Source organism: Mastigoproctus giganteus, chromosome 3 (genome assembly GCF_048544385.1).
Source record: "Mastigoproctus giganteus isolate SK-2022 chromosome 3, ASM4854438v1, whole genome shotgun sequence".
Taxonomy (NCBI): Eukaryota; Metazoa; Arthropoda; class Arachnida; order Uropygi; family Thelyphonidae; genus Mastigoproctus; species Mastigoproctus giganteus.
The window spans coordinates 111033100-111054702 of record NC_143577.1 but is presented as its reverse complement, the minus strand read 5'-3'; the positions used below and the strand labels follow the sequence as shown (position 1 = coordinate 111054702).

Here is a 21603-nt window from a genome sequence, read left to right as displayed (position 1 = left end):
CAGATTTGCTTATTCTTATTAATATTTATTTTGTTTATTATTTATTTTTTTTATTTTTAACCATTGAAAATCCATAGCCATTTTTTTTAAATTCTGACAAACAGTTCCATAACCATTCACGATCAGACATGTTTATAAGAACTTGTTTCACTGTTTTCAGACCTGAATTGATCCTGAAAGTATGGTCCACATATTATGAAACATCCTTTATATACCTTACACTGTATACCATATTATACTATACATCAATCTGATCTGGATTAATAATGTGTATCCTAAAAACACATTTATAAAGTTAATACATCTAAAACTTGTTTATTTGTTATGGGACATCTTCAACAGCCTTTGATATATGAGACCGGGCTTTGTTTGTTATTTGGTTTTTAGGAGCATTAGCAACTAGGGCCATATTGCTCCGGGGATATGCGGTGGTCATTCCCTGACCTTTCTGCATCCTCCGCATTTGGTGGTCACAGGCTCAAACCCCAGTCTAATCAAGAAGCATGTGCTACACACTGCTGCTCCTGCCCACCCGGCTACGGAGGTGCCATGAGACCGGGGATGACTCCCCAAATTAAATTCAGAAGAATTTTCTTGTGTGGAAAAAATAAAATAAAATAAAAAAATAGAAATATTTTTATGAAATGTTCATTATATAAAATCTTACCTGTTCAGGTGATACATGGCAAAAATTTGATATTTTTTCTTTAACACTCTCTGTAATGCGCTGCTCACTCCGACAAACAATCTGTTAGAATGCAACAGTTCTTAATATTATTCACTTATTAATATTTTATATGTCTAATGAATTAAAAATCATGCCCACTGCAAATGAATTATCTTCCATATATTATAACAGAATTAAATCACCTTACAATGTATTTTTCATGGTCCAATATATTTTAATTACTTTAATTATAACTACTATATATTTTTAATTACTTTAATTTTACAAAAGATTTATACGTTTCCCAGTTTGCTTGATTGATTTTCCATCTCCCATTTATTTTCTATGCGACTCACATATGATTCCTAATGCCATGGTGATGATTATTGAATAGTGATCGCTACTGAGAGGATCACTGTGTACTGATCAATCAAGTATCGGAAATAATAATGGAGACCATACAGACAGGTTCATGGCTGTGCTATTTTCTGATGGAAGATGTGTAAATGTATATGTGCAGTCATTCAATAAAGTTAAATCATTCTTGTCTATCCATTTTTCAATTTGTTTTCCTCTCCGATCTGTGGTTGTGTTACCCCACACAGGGCTGTCCGTTGAGGTCACGAAATAAACAGAAGGAGGTGGGTAACTGCATTATTATGTCTTCTAAATACTGTTGTAGTAAATCTTGGTTTGGTGGAAATAAATTGTTGTTACTGTTATGAAGGATCTAGTGACTATGTGTACTGGGCTGCTTCAAGGGTCATGTTTAGCAGGATAATCTGGGAAAGAATGCAAGAATTTACTAGTATTGCCACACCACCATGGGTTGTGCCACCTGTTACTCTGTCATTTCAATATGCTGTATGGTTCTTTATTGAGGTAGAGTCTTGAGGTCTGAGGTAGGTTTCTTGAAATCAAAGACATAGCAGAGCATAATGTGCAATCAGATCATATATGTAGTAGTAGTAGTAGTGGCATGTGATGCAAGAAAGCAAGTGTATGAGCTTATGTTGCATCAGCCAAAAAAAAAAAAAAAAAATTTACACCATTCCCTCCAAATGCCTGTCCGGTTCCTCCTTAAATTTATTTAACCTATCAACTTCCACAACTACAGATGGAAGTTTGTTCCAGCAATTAACCACCCGCTGGCTAAAGGCAAATTTCCGCACATCTATTCTAGATCTGTCTTTTCTTAATTTGAATTTATGCTCCCTTAGGTTCGTAATCTGAACAAGTGGAAGGATCCCATCAGAATTCAGCGTGCTCAATCCATTCAAGGCCTTATACACCTCAATCAGATCACTGCGCAGGCACCTAGTCTCCAGCCGCTGCAATTTGCAGAACTCAAGCCTCTCTTGGTAAGAGGATCCTGTCATTCCCCTCACCAATCTTGTTGCCCTTCTCTGTACACGCTCAAGCAAATCTACATCCTTCCTAAAATGAGACCTCCAGACCTGTACGCAGTACTCAAGGCAAGGCCTGACCAATGCCTTATACAGAGGGACAATCACCTCCTTTTCCCTGCTAGCAAAATTCCTATACAACATTTACAAAACCCCATGACCTGCCCTAGCAGCCTGTCTGCACTGCTCAGAAAACTTCATATCTGACTGCACAATTACTACCAGTCTTTTTCATTTTCTACCACCTTAAGTGTAGTACCACACAGTTGGTACGTTTCTCTGGGGTTACTTCTATCCATATGCAGTACTTTGCATTTGTCAAGGTTAAACTTCATCTGCCCAAATTATCTAGATCCTGTTGCAGTAGCACACTGCCATTACTGTCATTAACAACCCTGCCAACCTTTGTATCATCTGCAAACTTTGACCCTAAGCCTGATATACCTTCGTCAATATCATTGATAAATATACAAAACAACAGAGGACCCAACACTGAACCCTGTGGGACTCCACTAATAACATTAGTCAAAGAAAAGCAGCACCCATTGATTACTCCCTCTGTCTTCTCCCACTCAACCATCCTTTTATCCATTGTAGCAACTTACCCTTAATACCATTCTGCTCCAATTTGTACAATAGTCTTCCATGCGCAACAGTGTCGAAAGCTTTCCTGAAATCCAAATATATGATATCAAAATTATTTTTTTGCATCCTTTGTAACCACATCATAATATCCTATCAAGTTTGTCGGACAAGACTTTCCCTTAACAAACCCATGCTGTGTCTGAATTATTGCTGCAGTCTTGTTTAGACGATCCAGCAATGGATCTTTAACCAGTGACTCCATTATTTTACCTGGAACAGAGGTTAAACTAACTGGTCTGTAATTACTCGTGTCACCCTTCAATCCCCCTTTGTGAATTGGGGATACATTTGCACATCTCCAGTCCGTGGGGACCTCCCCTGAGTCCAAGGATGCTCTCATAATTATGGCTAAGGGTTTGCTTAGTTGCTTTGCCGCCTCCTTTAATATAACTGGATAGATCCCATCCACCCCAGGTGCCTTTCTTATGTTTAACTTCAACAATTTTCCCTCCACTTTGCTCTCGGTTATTACAAAATCATTAAGCACCCTGCTACAATTTGATAACCTTCTGCCATTTTCAAACCTTAATAACTCCTCATGTGTGAATGTAGATGCAAAATACTCATTCAGTTTGTTTGCTATCTGAGCAGGATCATCAACAGTCGAACCATCGATATCAAGTGGACCAATGAGATTCGTCCCCTTCCTTTTAGAGTTTACATAAGTAAAGAAATCCTTGCTCTTTTTCTTAGCATCTTTTGCCAAAGATTTCTCATAATCTGCCTTCACCTGCCTAATCTCCTTTGTGACCTGATTACAGACTAGCTTATATCTGCCATAGGCTTCTGAGTCGCTTGATAATTTATATGCATCCCATGCATTTTTCTTCTCTTTCACGAGTCTCATTAGTTCATTTGATAACCATTTAGGCCTAAACTTTGAACAATATTTCTTAATAGGTATGAAAACTTTTAGTAGCTTCCACGATTAATTCCTTGAATGCTTCCCACTCAGAATTTACTGTTGGTAATATCGTCAGTTGATCCCACTGTACAGAATTTAAAAACTGTCTGAGACCACTGCACTCACCTTTACGGAAGCAAAAACCTTTTCCTTTACCCCTGATGCTAATTATATCTTTTAAGTAAATCCCACATCGGTACACTGTGATCACTGCCACCTAGTGGTTCCTTTATCTGCAAATTCTTAATACACGAATGATCACTGCTGATAACCAGATCAAGAGTATTACCCTCTCTGGTTGTCTCTTGAACATGTCATCTATGTTAGTGGGGAATCCTCTGCAGTTCCACTGGATTATGGTTTTCCTTATTTGGTTTTGGAAAGGTTTTCAGACTGTTTCCTAGATGCTGTTTTAAATCTTTCAAATTTAGGTTTTTACTTTGGAAAATATGGTTTACTGGTGTCCATACCTTCTTCAACAAAAATCTCTAGTACTGATTCATTTGCTTGGTTGGTCACTTCTGTCTCCATTTGTTCAGTTGCCTTCTGGCTTATGACATTAAGTTTTCCTTTAGCAGCTTTCGTTTCTGAGTGTTTTGCATTGGCAGGTACGGATAGTGGCGTGTTCGTGAGTTTCTCTTTTTGTTTTGGCTGGGATGTTATAAGTAGTGCTCGTGCCCAGTCTGAAATGGACTTCTTTGGAGGAATTGTGAAATCTGTTTGGGTCTCTATTGTATGCCAATTCCTTATGACCTGTGCATAGGAAGGTCTGCATAAGATAGTCCGCAATAGTTTCTTAGCTTCTTGGTATGTGACAGAATGTTCTCCTTTATATCATTGAATCTGCTTTTTCCTTATCCAACTGCAATGGGCTGGGTCCCATTGCAGCACCTCTGAGGATAGAAAAGAAGAAATTAAACGTGTCACAGCAGATCTCAAAAAATTTGGTTATCCCCAGAGGATCATAGATAAATACATCCGAGAAACGGAGCAAGGACGAAGAGAACCATTTACACCAGTTGCAACTGCATACATTCCCTACTATCTGGGCTGAAATGAGCGTATAGTTCGGGTATTATGCGATTGCCAGACACACTGTGTGCAGCCGCCAGGGCAGAGTTGCACACAGTTGTGTCACAGGTCAAGGACCCCATATCAAGGGAATGTACAAGTGGGGTCATGTATGAGATCAGGTGCCCAGATTGTGGGAAATGTTATGTTGGTGAAACAAAACGGTTTAAAGATTGTCTGGGGGAGCATATGAATGCGATAAAGACCACGGATTATGTGAAGTCTGCTGTGGCAGAACATTTTTGGGAGGAGCACCATCGAATCTCCTCGGACGAAGCTGTTATCCTCAACTGGGCACATAGATTTTGGGGCTGCAAATGGCTTGAGAGCTTGCAGATTTGCTCCTCTGAGAACAATACCATTAATGGACAGGGGAATCCATATTCATCCCCTCTTCGAGGTGGCGGTTCTTGATGGGATGAGCAGTTCTGCCTGGCATGCTCCCAAGCCATTTCCGGTTCCAGTGCACATGGGAGAATTCTACCCATGCTCCTGTAGAAACATGTGCTGAGAACTGTGAGCCTGCTGATATTTAAGGTTGTGCTGTACGATAAACCTCACTGTTGAAAAAGGAGGCGGATGCCTCTGAAAGCTACAGAGTTTTAGTGCTTTTATTATGTTTTATCTACATTGTTTTATTGTAATTTATTCATTGCAGTTTAAAATTTCATAATTTATTGCACAGTTAGTTACCTTTTTATCAATTTTATCTGGTGGAATTATATCATTCTATTTATTTCATTTATTTCCATTATTATTATTTTAATATAACACAACACTATTTATTTATTTTTAACTACGGTTGGTGTAGGTTTGTGCAGTTATTATGAATATTCCCAACCCCAGAGGCTATTTGAAAAAAAAAAAAGAAAAAGAAAAAAAAAAAGCCGAATGCAGCAATTTAAGTAACCTGCTTAGACTGAAGATGGTCTACTGGTAGTTTTTGTGAACTGAAAGTTAAGATTACAGTCTTGGCAAGGACTAAACTCCTGTCTTTTCAGATCATGATTCTTTTTGCTTGAGTGCTTTTCCATCTTTAAGTTCCTGACCTATTTCATCTTTAAAAATGTTTAATAAATCCCATTCAGTGATCACTCTCTTGGAAGAATTTAGTGGGGTATATGAGGCTACTTGAATTGGGATTCCACTCAAAGTTGTGAGCCATAACAATAGTTCAGAGTGTCATGAATGAATTGTCTCTATTACTAAATTTCCTGATTGGAGACGTTTCAACATTTTCAGTGATTATGTGGCATTTTCACGGCATCTCAGAATGATGATGATGGAGAAGAGTTTGCCCACAGGTTGTGCTGACAGAGAATGCATTATTAGGAATGCTGATGATTCCCATCTGCCAGTGTCCTTTTTTATTCTCTTTGAGTGAGAGAGAGAGGGGAGTCATAGAGAGTTTCACGATTGTCACTTTACTGAGAGCTCTTGGGCTCTATTCATGGGAATTCATCGTTGTCCAAGTGAGCTCCTTTTAGTTCTAAGGGTTGCTTTTTCTCCCAGGTTACCAAACCGTACCATGCCGAGGTAAGAGTGGTGCACCAGGGACCAAGCAGTTGTTGAAGTTAGTAGAGTTGGTTAGTAATAAATATACAGACTAAGAAAAGAAAGGTGGATTTCCTTTTTGGGTTTTTACTTTAAACCTTTAAGCACAGAACCACTTGATATAACATTTCTTTTGCACTTCAACAAGCACAATCTAAAACCACCTCTAATATTGCTGAATGACATTCATTTATATATGGGATATTCAGAAAGGCATAGCATCTAGTGTCATCTAGGCCACACTGTCAGAAACCAAGGAAACTAATCACACTCAGAAAGAAACAAAGGGAAGACTTGAGGTAAACAGAAGAAAAGTTCATGCTAGAAAAGAAATACAGTAAACCTATATCACTTTGGGAGAGCATTCTATATTCGCAGGGAGAAAATCACTTGTCCCTATTGCTTGGCATTTGAGGCCTACTAATGTAGGATTTACTTAAAGATATAACTACCATCAAGTAAAGGCTTTTTGCTTTAGTAAAGGTGCCTATAGTGGTCTCTGACAGTTTTTAAATTCTATACAGTTGACCTACGGATGATATTACCATCAGAAAATTCTAAATGGGAAGCACTCAAGGAATTAATCGTATATGCTACTAGGCTTTTCATACTGTTCAAGGTTTAGGCCTAAATGGATGTCAGATGAACTAACGAGACTAGTGACACAAGAAAAATTTATATAAATAATCAGGTGAGACAGAAGCAAATAGAAAATATAAACTAGTCTGTAATCAAGTCACAAAGGAAGTTACACAAGCAAAGGCACATTATGAGAAATCTTTGTGAAAGGATGCAAAGAAAAACAGTCAAGAATTCTTTACTTATATAAACACTAGAAGAAAGGGAATGAATCAAATTGGTCCACCTGATTGATGGTTTGACTGTTGATAATCCTGCTCAGGTTGCTGAAAAACAGAATGAGTATTTTCCATCCATCAACATTCACACATAAGGAATTCTTCACAGAAGTGAAGGCCACAAGTTTATCAAACTCTAACAGGTAGCTAAATGATTTTGTAATAACTGTTTATTGAGGGAAGCACAGGAGGAAAGCAGAAAGAGAAACTGTTCAAATTAAACATAAGAAAGGCACATAGGGTGGATGGGATCTATCCATTTATATTAAAGGAGGCAGAAAAGGAAACAAACCCTTAGCTTTAATTATGACAGCATCCTTGGATTTTGGGAAGGTCCACAAGGAATGGAGAGGGCTGATGCTGTATAAGCTTGCTTTCTCCTGCTGACTGGAAATCCTATCCATAGTTTTGTCGATGACTGCATACTATATTCCCCCATTCCATTTGGGGAACCTTGTCCTGCTATAACTTCTCAAATACTCTCCACCATTCCTTAAATGCTGATTGGAAGGTAATTCCTCAACAGTGCAAAGAAAACTTATTTAACTTTAATTCTTCTAGAGCTCAATCCTGTTGTATTTCTCACAAAATAGAGTCTACTACTCCTATACTGATCTTTTATGACACCTTGATTTCTTTATAAGAATGCATCTCCTTAATTTCTAATATCTTTTGGCATAAGCACATCACAAATATTGCTTCCTCTGCATCCAAAATACTGGGATTTCTCTTTTTCTCTCAGCATTACTTTTTTTCTAAACAACCACTCTGTACAAATCTTAAATTTATTCTACCATGGAATATTATTCTCATGTCAGGGTGATTTCTAGAACAGAGAGAGAGAGAGAGAGAGAGAGAGAGAGAGAAAAGAAAGTTTTTGGGTGGTGACTCTGAAACCTCTCTCCAACTTCTGGACGCCATTCAAAAGAGATCAATCAGGTTAATTAATGACTGATCAGTTACAGTCTCTTCTTTCTTTCTTTCTTTCTCTCTCTCTCTCTCTCTCTCTCTCTCTCTCTCTCTCTCTCTCTCTCTCTCTCTCTCTCACAGATGTTCAGTTTCTGTTGAATGCCTTTTTTTAGATGCTTCAATGGGCACTTGTTTTCCAAATTGGCATCAATAAACCTCTGCTGCTCTCTTCCTAACTAGTCTGAGCACGTACCAAAACCAGTCAACATTTATTCGCTGTGCAATTCACAGAACCAACTTTTCCTGTTCCTTGTTTATCCCTTATACTTCTGTTTTTTGTGGAAGAACCTTTAGCATTAGCATTAGTAGAGGCATATGATGCAAGAAAGCAAGCTTATGCAGCATCAGCAAAAAAAAAAAAAAAAACCCACCCCATTTCACCCATCCACTTGCTCCAAATATTTGCCAAATTCTGCCTTGAATCATCTATTTAAGCTATCAACTTCTACAACGACAGATGGAAGTTTGTTGCAGCAATCAACCACCCACTGGCTAAAGGCCAATTTCCGCACATCTATCCTACATCTGTCTTTCCTCAATTTCAATTTATGCCCTCTCAGGTGATTATTCTGAGCAAGAGGAAGAATCCCATCGGCATTGACCATGCTCAAACCATTCAAGGCTTTATACACCTCTATCAGATCACCTCGCTGGTGCCTAGTCTCTAGACACTGTAATTTGCAAAACTTAAGCCTCTCTTTGTAAGAGCAATCCTTTGTTCCATTCACTAATCTTGTTGCCCTTCTTTGTACTCGTTCAGCAGCTCTACATCCTTCTTGAAATGAGGCCTCCAGACCTGTGTACAGTACTCAAGGTGTGGCCTGACCATTGCCTTATACAAGGGAATAATCACCTCCTTATCCCTGCTAAAAAAATTCCTGTATAGCATTGACAAGACACGACGAGCTACTCTTTCAGCCCGTCTGCACTGCTCAGAGAACTTCATATCTGCTGCACAATTCCCCCAGGCCCTTTTCAGTCTCTACCACTGTCAGTGTAGTACCACAGAGTTGATATGTTGCTCTGGGGTTACTGTTTCCCATATGTAGTACTTTACATTTGCCAATGTTAAACTTCATTTGTCATCTCTCAGCCCATCTGCTCAACCTTTCCAGATCCTGTTGCAGCAGCATAGCGTCAGTAGTGTCCTTAACAACCCTGCCAACCTCTGTATCATCTGCAAACTTGGACATTAAGCTTGATATACCATCATAAATATCATTTATAAATACAGAAAACAACAATCGACCCAACACTGAACCCTGAGGAACTCCACTAATAACATTAGTCCACGATGAGCAGTGTCCATTGATTACCACTCTCTGTCTTCTCCCCCTCAACCATCCCTTTATCCATAGCAGTAATTTTCCTCCAATGCCACACTGCTCCAATTTGAGCAGCAGTCTTCTATGTGCAACAGTATCAAAAGCCTTTCTATGTTCCAAGTATATAATATCAAAGTTATTCCCTGAATCCAGTTCTTTTGTGATTGCATCATAGTATCCAATCAAATTGGTCAGGCAAGACTTTCCCTTAACAAAACCATGCTGTATCCAAGCTAGAAGTCTTGTCTAGATTATCCTGCAGTGTTTCTTTAACCACCAGTGCCTCCATTAATTTTCTTGGAACAGAAGTTAAACTCACAGGTCTATAATAATTTGTGTCAGCCTTTGATCCTCCTTTGTGAATTGGGGTCACATTTGCACATCCCCAGTTTATGGGTACCTCCCCTGAGTCCAAAGAAGCTCTCATAATTATGGCTAAGGGTTTCCTTACTTCCTTTGCTGCCTCCTTTAATATAACTGGATAGATCCCATCCATCCCAGCTGCCTTTTTTATGTTTATCCTCAACAATTTCTCCTCCACTTTCCTCTCAGTTATTACAGAATCATCTAGCTCACTGCCAGAGTTTACTTCACCTCTGGCATTCCCCTTCCTGAATAACTCCTCATGTGTGAATGTAGATGCAAAATACTTGTTTAGTTTGTTAGCCACCTGAGCAGGATCCTCAACTGTTGAACCATCAATACCCAGTGGACCAATCTGATTCATCCCTTTCCTTCTAGAGTTTACACAGGTAAAGAACTATTTTCTGTTTTTCTTTGCATCCTTTGCCAAGGATTTCTCATAATCTGCCTTTGCCTACCTAATCTCCTTTGTGACTTGGTTACAGACCAGCTTATATCTATAACCCCGGGGGCTCACATCTGGTGAGTATGGGCCTGGCACACCCAGGGTCCTGAGCTGGATATCATCATTCTTCTCTTTCTTGGTGATTCCCTTCTACTTTTGACTCTCTCTCTCTCTCTCTCTCTCTCTCTCTCTCAGGGTTACTCGGGAACTTTTTTTTTTTTTTTCCTGGTGCAGCATAAGCCTCAGGCTTCCTTGCATCATATGGATATTAATAATAATAATAATAATATCATAAGCTTCCATGTCACCCATTAATTTATATGTATTCCATGCATTTTTCTTCTCTGCCATATGTCTCATTAGTTCATCTGACATCCATTTAGGCCTAAACCTTGAACAATATTTCTTAGTTGGTATGTAAAGCCTAGTAGCTTCCAAGATAAGTTCTTTTGAATGCTTCCCATTTTGAATACTGTCTCAGACCAGCCTAGTCGCCTTTAAGAAAGCAAAAACCCTTCCCTTTACCCCTGATGGTAGTTACCTCTTTGAGTAAATCCCACTTCAGCACATTGTGATCACTGCCACCTAGTGGTTCCTTTATCTGCAGATTCTTAATGCATGAAGAATCACTACTGTACTGATAATCAGATCAAGAGTATTACTCCCTCTAGTTGCCTCCCAAACATGCTGATGTAGAAAACAATCATCCAATAAATCCACGAAAGCCTTGCTAGTGTGTGAGTGACCAACCCACAAATTCCAGTCAATATCTGGGAAATTAAAATCCCCCATTATAAGACACTCTGATTTACCGGCCCACTATTTCCCTGTACAGTTTCTTATTATACTCATCAGAGTCATTAGGCTTATAGCCCACTCCTACTCTCAATTTTGATCTTCCAATGCTTATATCACACCAAACTGACTCGACACTGAACTGTCCAGCGATGTTGACTGGCTTCACTTCCTTGGATTTTATGTGTTTCTTAACTAATAGCATAATCCCTCCCCTCCCTTCCTATCCAGTCTATCCTTTCTGTTTCCCAAATTCCAGTTCTGCATTCCTTATATCTGTGTGACACCATGTCTCTGATATCCCAACAATATTTGTCTTTGATGTTTTGAGCAATACCTCAAATTCATCAAATTTATTTACCAATCTCCTAGCATTGGTGTACACGCAAGTACACATGCACCTGTTGCTATTCTTAGCTACCCTAACACAACCCATGTGTTTACTTGTACCGCAATGACTCCCAGCAGTCTCTGAAATATCCTGCATCTTGTTTTCCAGGCTGCTGCTCATTCCAATAGAAGCAGTGTAAGAATAACTTCCACCTCTGCCAGTGGCTACTGTTAATCTATTAGTCCTTGTATCCCCCCTCAAGCTAGCGGTTTTCCGACCCACCTAACGCTGCCTCAACAGCATCAGCAAATATTCTTGCACACTTTCTATTTATCCCATCACTGTAGAAGCAGTCTCTCCTGTTAACAAGTACAGACCAGGCTGAAAAAAATTCTATTCCCTTGAGCCTTGTACAATCTTTCCAGGGCCGAACTGATCGACAAAGCTGTCATCATATACTCCCTCCTATCGTGTCTGGGCAGAATTGCAGACCTTCCTTCACATGTATTTCCCAAAAATTACAATCTACAGAAATTTAAGTCTAATGTCAACAAGTATTTCTGTCTTCTTGATGTAAAACACATAAATGGTAATAAGTACTATAGGCTCTAATACCTTTTCTGTTTGACATTTAATAATAATAATAATAAAAAAAAATAATAATATATATATATTTAAACCTTCCCCAAAACAGACTTACCAGAAACCAAATTATAGTTTTTTTTTTTTAACAAAAAATTCTCAGAAATCCCCCCCCCCACCAGACTTGGTAACAGATATATAGTTTTTTTTTTTTTTTTTTGGTAGTTGTTGGCGCATCGGCTTCTGTGGCCATAGTGCACCTCCCAAGGTTTTTGCAGTACTTTGATCCAAGCCCGAGGCGGAATTCGAACCCGCGACCTTTGGGTTGCCAGGCAGGCACTTTACCCACCTGGCTAGCCCGGTCGGTGATATATAGTGTAGCAAGGTGACTACAATATGGTAAAAGTTACCATGTCTAATCACACAAGTAGCGTTTGAATATTTAAGAATGAAGAAACATGCCCCAGGCTGGGTAATATGAGTGGGGAGAAATATTACCTTTCATAGTACCAGTGAAAGCTATTTGGAACTTAGCTTATGAGAAATGGAACACATCCATCTGCCATCACACAAAGATCCTCATTTTTTTTTTTACACAACCAACTTAAAAAAATGTGGGTTTTGGTTGAGTTTCCTAGATTTGATTATATATTCTATTCACAAGTAGGAAAGCAATAGAAATCGAGGTAAGCTACTGTTAGCTCCTCCACATTCTTGGACTATTCTCCAATTCCATCTGCCATCACACAAAGATCCTCATTTTTTTTTTTAAGGCTCATCAGCAGCCCAGACCATATTGCACTGTTTTGTATTATGTCTGCGTGTGTTCATGGGATGATTCGCATTTTCTACAGGCTAAGAAACCTGATATAGCTCATGGGAAAAAATCCTACTACTTCTGCCTGGGATCAGTTAACTACAGCTTTGACCCTGGAGGCTTTTAGAAATTCTTCGTCTCAGATGGAACTTGAACCCAGATCTGTCCAAATAACTGACAACACTGCTGTAATGTCATGAAGGAAGATAATGCAATAGACAGAGGACAATGGAAGATTTCATAGTCACTCAGCCTACTGCTAGTGCAAAACTGGAGCTATGCAGATATAACAGTTCTTTTGCACTTCAACAAGCACAATCGAAAACAACCTCTAATATTGCTGAATGACATTCATTTATATATAGGATATTCAGAAAGGCATAGCATCCTAGTGTCATCTAGGCCACACTGTCAGAAACCAAGGAAACTACTCACACTCAGAAAGAAACAAAGGGAATCTAACCAATAAACTCTCCATCTCCTCAGCCAATGAACAAAATGCCCACCGACATAACCTCCATACTATCAAATGCAATCCTTTCCCCAATCTATGTTTCAGGATTTACAGATACATCATTTCTTACGTGTCTAGACATCAAATAGTTATATGTACGAATTATCCAATAGTTTTCTTTTTTTATGTTGATACAAAGAAAATTACAGAAAAAAAAACCAAATAAAACTACAAAATGCTACTAGGCTATAAATTGCTGCTTGAGTCCAATGTAAATGTGACTCCAGCAGCAATTTAAATAACCAATAGTTTAAACTTTGGTTACATTTCATTTAACCTTTTGATTTAATTTTAATTTCATGACATTTCATTTAACCTTTTGATTTAATTATTTTAAAATTAATGTAATCTTCATTTAATTCTTCATTTAATTTAGCCAAAACAGATATCTTTTCAATAATCATTAACAAATTTTTACCTTCTGTGTAAATATGCTTCCACTATTCAGAATAGCTTAAGTTTAATCAAACAGTGAAATGCTATGTCTCAATATATAATGATGCAATCATACACTGAAAAATTAACTGTCTTATTGTATGATTAAGTTAGAACCGTATGAAGACTCAGATGCCCCTTCCCCATTACATGAAAAGATCCAACTAATACTGCAATCATTTTATTGCCATTCCACTACCTGAAAAAGTCCAACTGATAGTATCCATTTTGCTGCTCTCAGGCTGGATGCAATCACTTCCAAGCTTCTATCTTAAGAGGGTCCTGGATTTAGCTTAGTCTATTTGGAATAACTGAAGACACACTGAGAGAGAAATTAAAAGTTTGTTTACCATAACTGCATTCATTTTGATTTTAGGATATCTTTAAAAAAAAAACACACTTTACTGCTAAGGCAATAGTCTCACAGAAGCTTATAAATACACCGTTTTGAATAATGGAAACATATCGAGACAGGAGTTTGGAACTTTAATGTAATACATAAAAAAATAATTGGTATTGTATAATATAAAGTATATGGAAGCAACTACAATTAAGTGCACAACGTTTACTCTTCATGACATATAGCTAGGGCCTTGACATTAAAAATCATTTACAAAAAACATTAATATAAAATTAGTTAACCTGAACAGAATTGATAAAAGTCTGATATTAAAATAAACAAAATAAATTAATAACCAGGACGAGAGAGAGAGAGAGAGAGAGAGAGAGAGAGAGAGAGAGAGAGAGAGAGAGAGAGAGAGAGAGAGAGAGAGAGAGAAATTAGAATCAATTGGGGGAGGGGCAGTCATCATAATTCCATTACAATGATTTGCATTGAGTTCGAAATGCAGTATTTTCCACAACTTTGTGAGAATGGACCCGATGGTCATCTGTTTTTCTATTTTTTCCCTTTTATCAAATTTTAGTTGTTTTGTTTATTCATCATTCTTGACTTATCTGTTATAATTTTATGGTTGGCATATTATATTTTGTTCTGATATTTCACATTTTTTTGGCCTTAGTGTTGTTGTCTCAAGTTGGTGCCAGTCCAAATTTGTTATTTGCTGGCTTGTAATCTTGGCAACATTTGCCTTTTACTTAAATTATCTAAATTTTTAATATATTTTCCTTCAACAGTACTTCTCTTCAATTTTTTTTTTACCTCTCCTTTGGTTTAAATACTTTCTTTGTATAACTTCTTGATACTTTGCTTTTTTCTTTGCTTTTCCATTCTGTCCACCTCCTATTTTACTTTAGATATATTATAATACAAGCTACATGCTGGTTTTCCCCTGATGTCTGCTGATATTTCTTTATTTCTCCAACTCTTTTGTTCTTCCTCAGAATCTACTAATTTTAATGTTTATATTGCATGGCTATAGTGAGTGTTAATTGCTCTGTACTGCTCGTGCTGCCATCTATATTAATTTTATTTTCAGTTTCTCATCTACACCTCTCTACACAGGCAGTCTGGCTTTGCATCTGGTAAGTGCTTAAGCTTTCTCAGTTTTATTTCTTTATTGCATTAGAGCCTCCGCAGTGCAGGTCTATTAGCTTCGGTGGGTGGACCTTTGTTTCAGTCACTTTCCACTGCAATGATTTTCATTACATTCGAAATGCAGTATTTTTCACGACTACTGTTGTGCAGTGGCCCTCTGACAAGAATGGACACAATAGTCACCTCCTTTTTACTATTTTTCCCCTTTTATCTATTTTTAGTTGTTTTAGTTATTCATCATTCTTCACTTAACTGTTACACTTTTGTAGTTGGCTTATTATATTTTGATGTGGTATTTCACAATTTTTGGCCTTGGCATTGTCTCAGGTTGGCCCTGGTCTAAATTCATTACTTATTGGCCTGTAATCTTGACTACATTTGCCTTTTATTTAAATGTTTTACATATTTGACACCTTTTCCTTCCACAGTACTTCTTTTCTAATTTTTTTTTTTTTTACTTTCGCCTTGGTTTAAATACTTTCTTTGTATAACTTCTTGCTACTTCATTTTTCTCTTTGTTTTTCCATATGTATATATATATATATATATATATATATATATATATATATATACACACACACTACCATTAAATATTGACAAAAGTTACATTATAATAAAATAAATAATTGAGCATTCATTAGAGGCAGCGACTTGCAATTCCTCCATATGAAGCCGAAATATATTTTAAATTAAATAAATAAAATAAAACATTTTTATTTAATTTAAAAAAATATACATATATATTAGACTTTTTTCATGTTTGAGCGGAAGTTTCTGAATTTGATGCTAAAACTAGACTAAGTATTTTTACGATTTATAAATTTAAAGTTTGCCTAATCAGTTGCTTTTTTACAACACAAAAGTTGTTTCCCACCCTCAGCTTAGCCTAAAATCATCATCAGTGTACTTCTGAAGCAAACATAAACCAATTAAATTTGAAATAAAAAAAATAAAAACACACACACAATTTTTGTATGTAAGGTTCACTCTTCAGTACACATGTTCAACTGTAGAACATAGTTGGCTGTACAAGGAGCAGTCTGTATTGCACCTGCTTATGCTATAACTGCTGTTATTTATTTTATTATTATTTTTTTTCAAATAAAAATTATTTACATTTGTTTCAGAAGAACACTGAAAATGATTTTATTCTAAACTGAGGATGGGGAACAACTTTTCCCCTGAGAAAAAAAACGTTGATTAAGTAAAATTTAGTTATTTTATATGGTGTTAAAACCAGATTAGGTAATAACACCTAATCCAGTTTTAACATCAGATTCAGAAATTTTAGCTCAAACATGATAAAAAAAAAAAAAAAATCGATACAAGAACTAGAGTAAAAATAAGCAATGTGGAGCTGGTGCATTTTAATAGAAACACTCTGCATATTAACAGCAAAATGTAAGGTAATTTTTAAGAAATTAGGTAATAATCTCAAACAATAAAATTGGTAATGTATTACCACATACATATACATTAAATGGTTTGGTTTGGTTTTGGTTTTATTGGCGCATTAGCTACTAAGGCTATAATGCGCCAAGACCATGTCATTTATAAAATAATTTAAACTTTCAGTGACCTAATTAGTTAGGTCACTATGTCAAGAAGTATAAGAAAAATGTAAATTTTATAAACGAGTAAAAATATTTATTGACTTTAAAAATCTAAAAATAGCAGACACATTGTCATTGTCGGATAAAATCTGACTGAGTCTATATGGCTCAGTCAGATGATTAAAAGCGGTAAGACGGATACTGCTAAAAACTGGACATTCGATTAAAATGTGTCTAATTGATAAAACTGTGCCACAAGACTCACACATAGGAGGGTCATCAGCCCTCAGCAAAAATGAATGAGTTAAATGACTGTGTCCTATGCGGGTCCGGGCAAGAACAACTTCCTCCTTACGATTCCTGCGCAGACTGGACTGCCACGGTTCAATTACAGGCTTTATACGATATAGTTTATTTCCAGTCTGTCTATTCCACGAGTCCTGCCATTGGGAGTGTATTTTCTCGTGTATTCTTTGCCTGTAGTCTGTATAGGGGACTGACAGGCAGCGATTATTTCTGGGAATTGCTGATTTGGCTGCGGTGTCAGCCAAATCATTTCCCTTAATCCCAATGTGGCTAGGAATCCAGCAGAAGCGGATATCATATTCACGTTCACGGAGGAAGTGAATCTTCTGCTGAATGCTAGACAGAACTGGATGAGAATTAAATCTCACGGTTATTAAAGCCTGTAACACACTAAGAGAATCAGAATATAAAATGAACCGTTGGTTTTGGCATTTACTGATGTGATCCAAAGCTAGCTCAATAGCGTGCAGCTCTGCAGTAAATATACTGCATTCAGAGGGAATCTGCTCCGATGTAGTGGTGTCTCTAAAGACAGCAGCAGATCCCACATATGATTCTGACTTCGAACCGTCTGTGTAAACTGGCGCGAAGTCAGAATGTTCAGCTCGGTGTGCTGAATAAAGCTGCAGGTAGACCGATGATGGCGTGTCCGACTTTCCCCAATTTTTAAGGGGCAAGTCACATATTGGAATACGAGCATGCCAGGGTGGAAGGGGTTGCTTCGGTGTTTGGGCAACCTTGTCTACCTTGATATCAAGTTCTATGAGTAGCTCTTGGAGACGAATACCAAAAGGATGATTAGCAGTCTTACGGGTATTGTACAAATTTTCCCATCGTGGCTCAAAAACGGATAGCCACGTAGGATGGTCTGGCAGGGATTTCAGTTTAAAAGCGTAGATTAGACAACTGCTTACGTCGAAGGGATAACGGTGGTTCGTTTGCTTCGACGTATAAACTCTGGACAGGAGATGTTCTATATGCTCCAGTAGCGATACGAAGAGCCTGGTGATGGACAGGATCCAGCCATCGAAGGGCACTGTCTCTGGCTGAAGAATATACCTGGGACCCATAATCAAGTTTGGATCGCACAAGTGCACGGTAAAGCCGAAGAAGCGTGCATCGGTCCGCTCCCCAAGATGTAGAGGAGAGCGAGCGGAGAATATTAAGCCCGCGTGTGCACTTTGTGCGAAGTTGACGGATGTGGTGCAGAAAGGTCAACTTTTTATCAAATACGAGTCCCAAGAATTTTGTGTCCGCTGCTACTGGAATAGCATTTTGTCCGAGCATTAATTCAGGTTCAGGATGAAGATTACGCTTACGACAAAAATGTACGCAAACGGTCTTCTCCGGCGAGAACCTGAAGCCATTTGCAAGTGCCCAGGAGTTGAGGCGGTCAATGGCTTTCTGCAGTTGTCTTTCAATAACCCTCATGTTGCATGACTGACAAAAAATGCTAAAGTCATCAACATAGAGGGCACTGTTTACAGTTGGAGGAAGTTGTTCTGTGATGGAATTTATTTTGATGGCGAAAAGCGTGACACTTAATACTGATCCTTGTGGTACTCCCTCCTCTTGGCTAAAGGAGCGAGAGAGTGAGGATCCCACACGAACTTGGAAAGATCGATTGGCTAAAAAGTTTTGAATAAACACGGGGAGATGCCCTCTAAGGCCTAGGCTGTGCAAATCTTTTAAGATGCCAAATCTCCAAGTTGTGTCATACGCTTTCTCCATGTCAAAGAACACCGACACCAAGTGTTCACGTTTTAGGAAAGCATCCCGGATGGATGTTTCCAGTCTAATAAGATGGTCCAAAGTGGACCGGTTCCTTCGGAAGCCGCACTGGATGTTGGAGAGAAGGTCATTTGTTTCTAAATACCAGATTAAACGAGAATTCACCATTCTCTCCAGGATTTTGCACAGACAGCTAGTCAGAGCAATAGGACGATAATTGGTGGTGACTTTTGGATCCTTTCCTGGCTTAGGAAAGGCAAGAACGATTGCCTTTCGCCAGGAGTCCGGAAACTGCCCTTCAGTAAAGATTCTGTTATACAGAAGGAGCAGACAGTCCATAGATTTTGGTGAAAGATGTTTAATCATTTCATAATGGATGCCATCTGGTCCAACAGCACTTGATTTGGAAAGAGTAAGGGCTCTTTTCAGTTCCTCTATAGTGAATGCCCCGTTGTAGGGATAGAGGCCCTTGGTCTTAAAATTAAGTGCTTGCTTTTCCATTTTATGTTTCACGACCAGGAACTCTGGGGAATACGAAGATGTTGCAGAGATGTTAGAGAATGTTTCCCCAAGAGCATTGGCTATTGCAGTTGGATCTGCAATAGCGCATCCATTATAATCTAGGATTGAAGAAGGGTGGGATGTATATTTTCCCTTCATTTTCCGGATTTTATCCCAGACTACCTTAGAATTGGTAGACTGGTTAATAGATGATGTAAAACGGATCCACGATTCCTTTTGACTCTGACGACGGATGTAGCGTGCTTTGGCTCGTGCACGTTTGAAGGCTATAAGGTTGTTCGTGGTAGGATATCGGCGAAATATCCCCCACGCTTTGTTTTGAGCCTTTTTTGCTGCTGTGCATTGTGAATTCCACCAAGGTTTGGGAAATGGTGGAAACCGGGCAGATGTTTTTGGAACAGTATTCACAGCTGCTTGGACAATGATTTCTGTGATGTACATTACTGCGTCACTGATAGGCTCCTGACTGACTGTACTGAGGTCAAAATTTGCCTGATGTTGGAAGGCATTCCAGTCAGCCTGATCAAACTTCCACCGTGGTAACCTAAAAGGAAGACATGGTCTCCCACTGTGTAACAAGGTTATCACAGGGAAGTGATCACTTCCGTATGGATTCTCCTCCACTTCCCAGGTGAGTGAAGGGAGTAGAGAAGGGGAGCAGATAGAGAGATCAATGGCAGAAAAGGTACGGGTAGGCATGTGGAAGAAGGTGTTTGTTCCAGTATTTAGAAGGGAAAGGGCATTGTCATTGAGCATACGCTCTATGACCCGTCCCCTTCCAGTGATGTTAGCACTACCCCACAGGGTGTTATGTCCATTAAAATCCCCAAGAAGTAAGAAAGGGGGAGGCAACTGCGTTACAAGATCATCAAGGTCTTCCTGGGAGATGTCAGTCCCAGGTGGCAAATAAATAGAGCAGACCGTTAATAGAAATCCCACTGTAAGGCGAATTGCAACAGCCTCTATGCTGGTTGTAATTAGCAAGGGCTGAACTGGGGTCTGATTATTCACAAGGATAGCCACTCCTCCATGAGCAGGACCATCCGCAATTCTATCCTTACGAAAGATTGTGATGTTATGCATGGTGGGATCATCATTTGCCTTTAAATAAGTCTCCTGCAAGCAAAAGCAAACTGGCTCGTGCTTTTGCAGGAGGGCCTTGATGTCATCTGTATTTCGCCGGAATCCACGACAATTCCATTGTAGGAATTTAGCCATTATTTTGGCTTGGTGGGTCCATCAGGCGGCTTCCGAGGCGCTGAGGGCTTACTTTTATCAGTCTTGGCTTTATCTTTTTTGGGGAAGAATGGACGCTGTCCCGTGTCCATTTCTTCCTCCGCAAAGAGTTCCAAGACTGATTCATCCTGTACCTCCTTGTTTTCTACATCCATTTTTTCTGTTGTTCCTTGAGGCTCTTTACCACTTGGTTTTGGTAGTGGTGGAGCACTAGGAGGTACGGATATAGGAGTGGCAACTGACTGTGTTTTTTTGGTGGGCTTTTGAGAACTCAATAAATAGCGTGCAATCGGGGTGAATGACTCTTTTGGTGGTATAGTCATCTCAGTTTGTGTCCCGATAGTGCACTTAGCAGAAACCTTCTGGGCGTATGAAGGTTTCCCGCTATTTACTGGTTGGATACGTTTTCTGGCCTCTGGGTAGGAGATATTCAGCTCTGTTTTCAGTTTTTGTATTTCTTTTTCATCCTTCCACCGCTGGCATGCTCTAGAGTAGGCAGGATGATCTTGTTGACAATTTACACAGATCGGTTTAGAAGCTGAACATTCCTTGCTCTCGTGGTCTTTCGCACCACATCGAGCACAGGCAGGGTTACCACGACAAGATGTTTGTGAGTGGCCGTATTTTTGGCATCTAAAGCACCGCAGTGGGTTTGGGATATAAATCCTCACTGGGCAGTTTAGATAGCCTGCCTTGATGGAACTTGGAGGCCGTGGGGTGTTAAACGTTAGGATGAGAACTCGGGTAGGGACGAGATTCCCATCTTTTCTCATTGATATTCTTTTGACAGCTGTCACTCCTTGTTCTTTCAATTCAGAGCAGATCTCTTCTTCAGAAACATGAAGAAGGTCCCACTCTGAAATGACACCACGTGAAGAGTTCAAAGTTTTGTGGGGGGTTACGATGATAGGTATTCCCCCTATTGATATGGCGTTCAGGATTTTTTCCGCCTGTTTAACATTTGAAGCTTCGACCAAAAGGTCGCCAGAACGCAGTCTTTTTACAGATTTTGGTGAACCTGCCAACCCTTCTAATCCTTTCTGGATGAAGAAGGGTGACATCTTTCCAATGGACTGC

At 38.8% G+C, this 21603-nt stretch overlaps 1 protein-coding gene across 2 annotated transcripts in view; it reads right to left on the bottom strand.

The window, feature by feature from the left end:
* Nucleotides 1–21603, bottom strand: part of LOC150088224 (CTP synthase 1-like) — a 292973-nt gene that overhangs the window by 167324 nt on the left and 104046 nt on the right. For both annotated transcript variants that reach the window (XM_090369393.1, XM_090369394.1), the window contains exon 6: nucleotides 668–748. In XM_090369393.1, the coding sequence (XP_090225519.1) occupies nucleotides 668–748 (81 nt within the window). The remainder of the gene's footprint in view (nucleotides 1–667; nucleotides 749–21603) is intronic.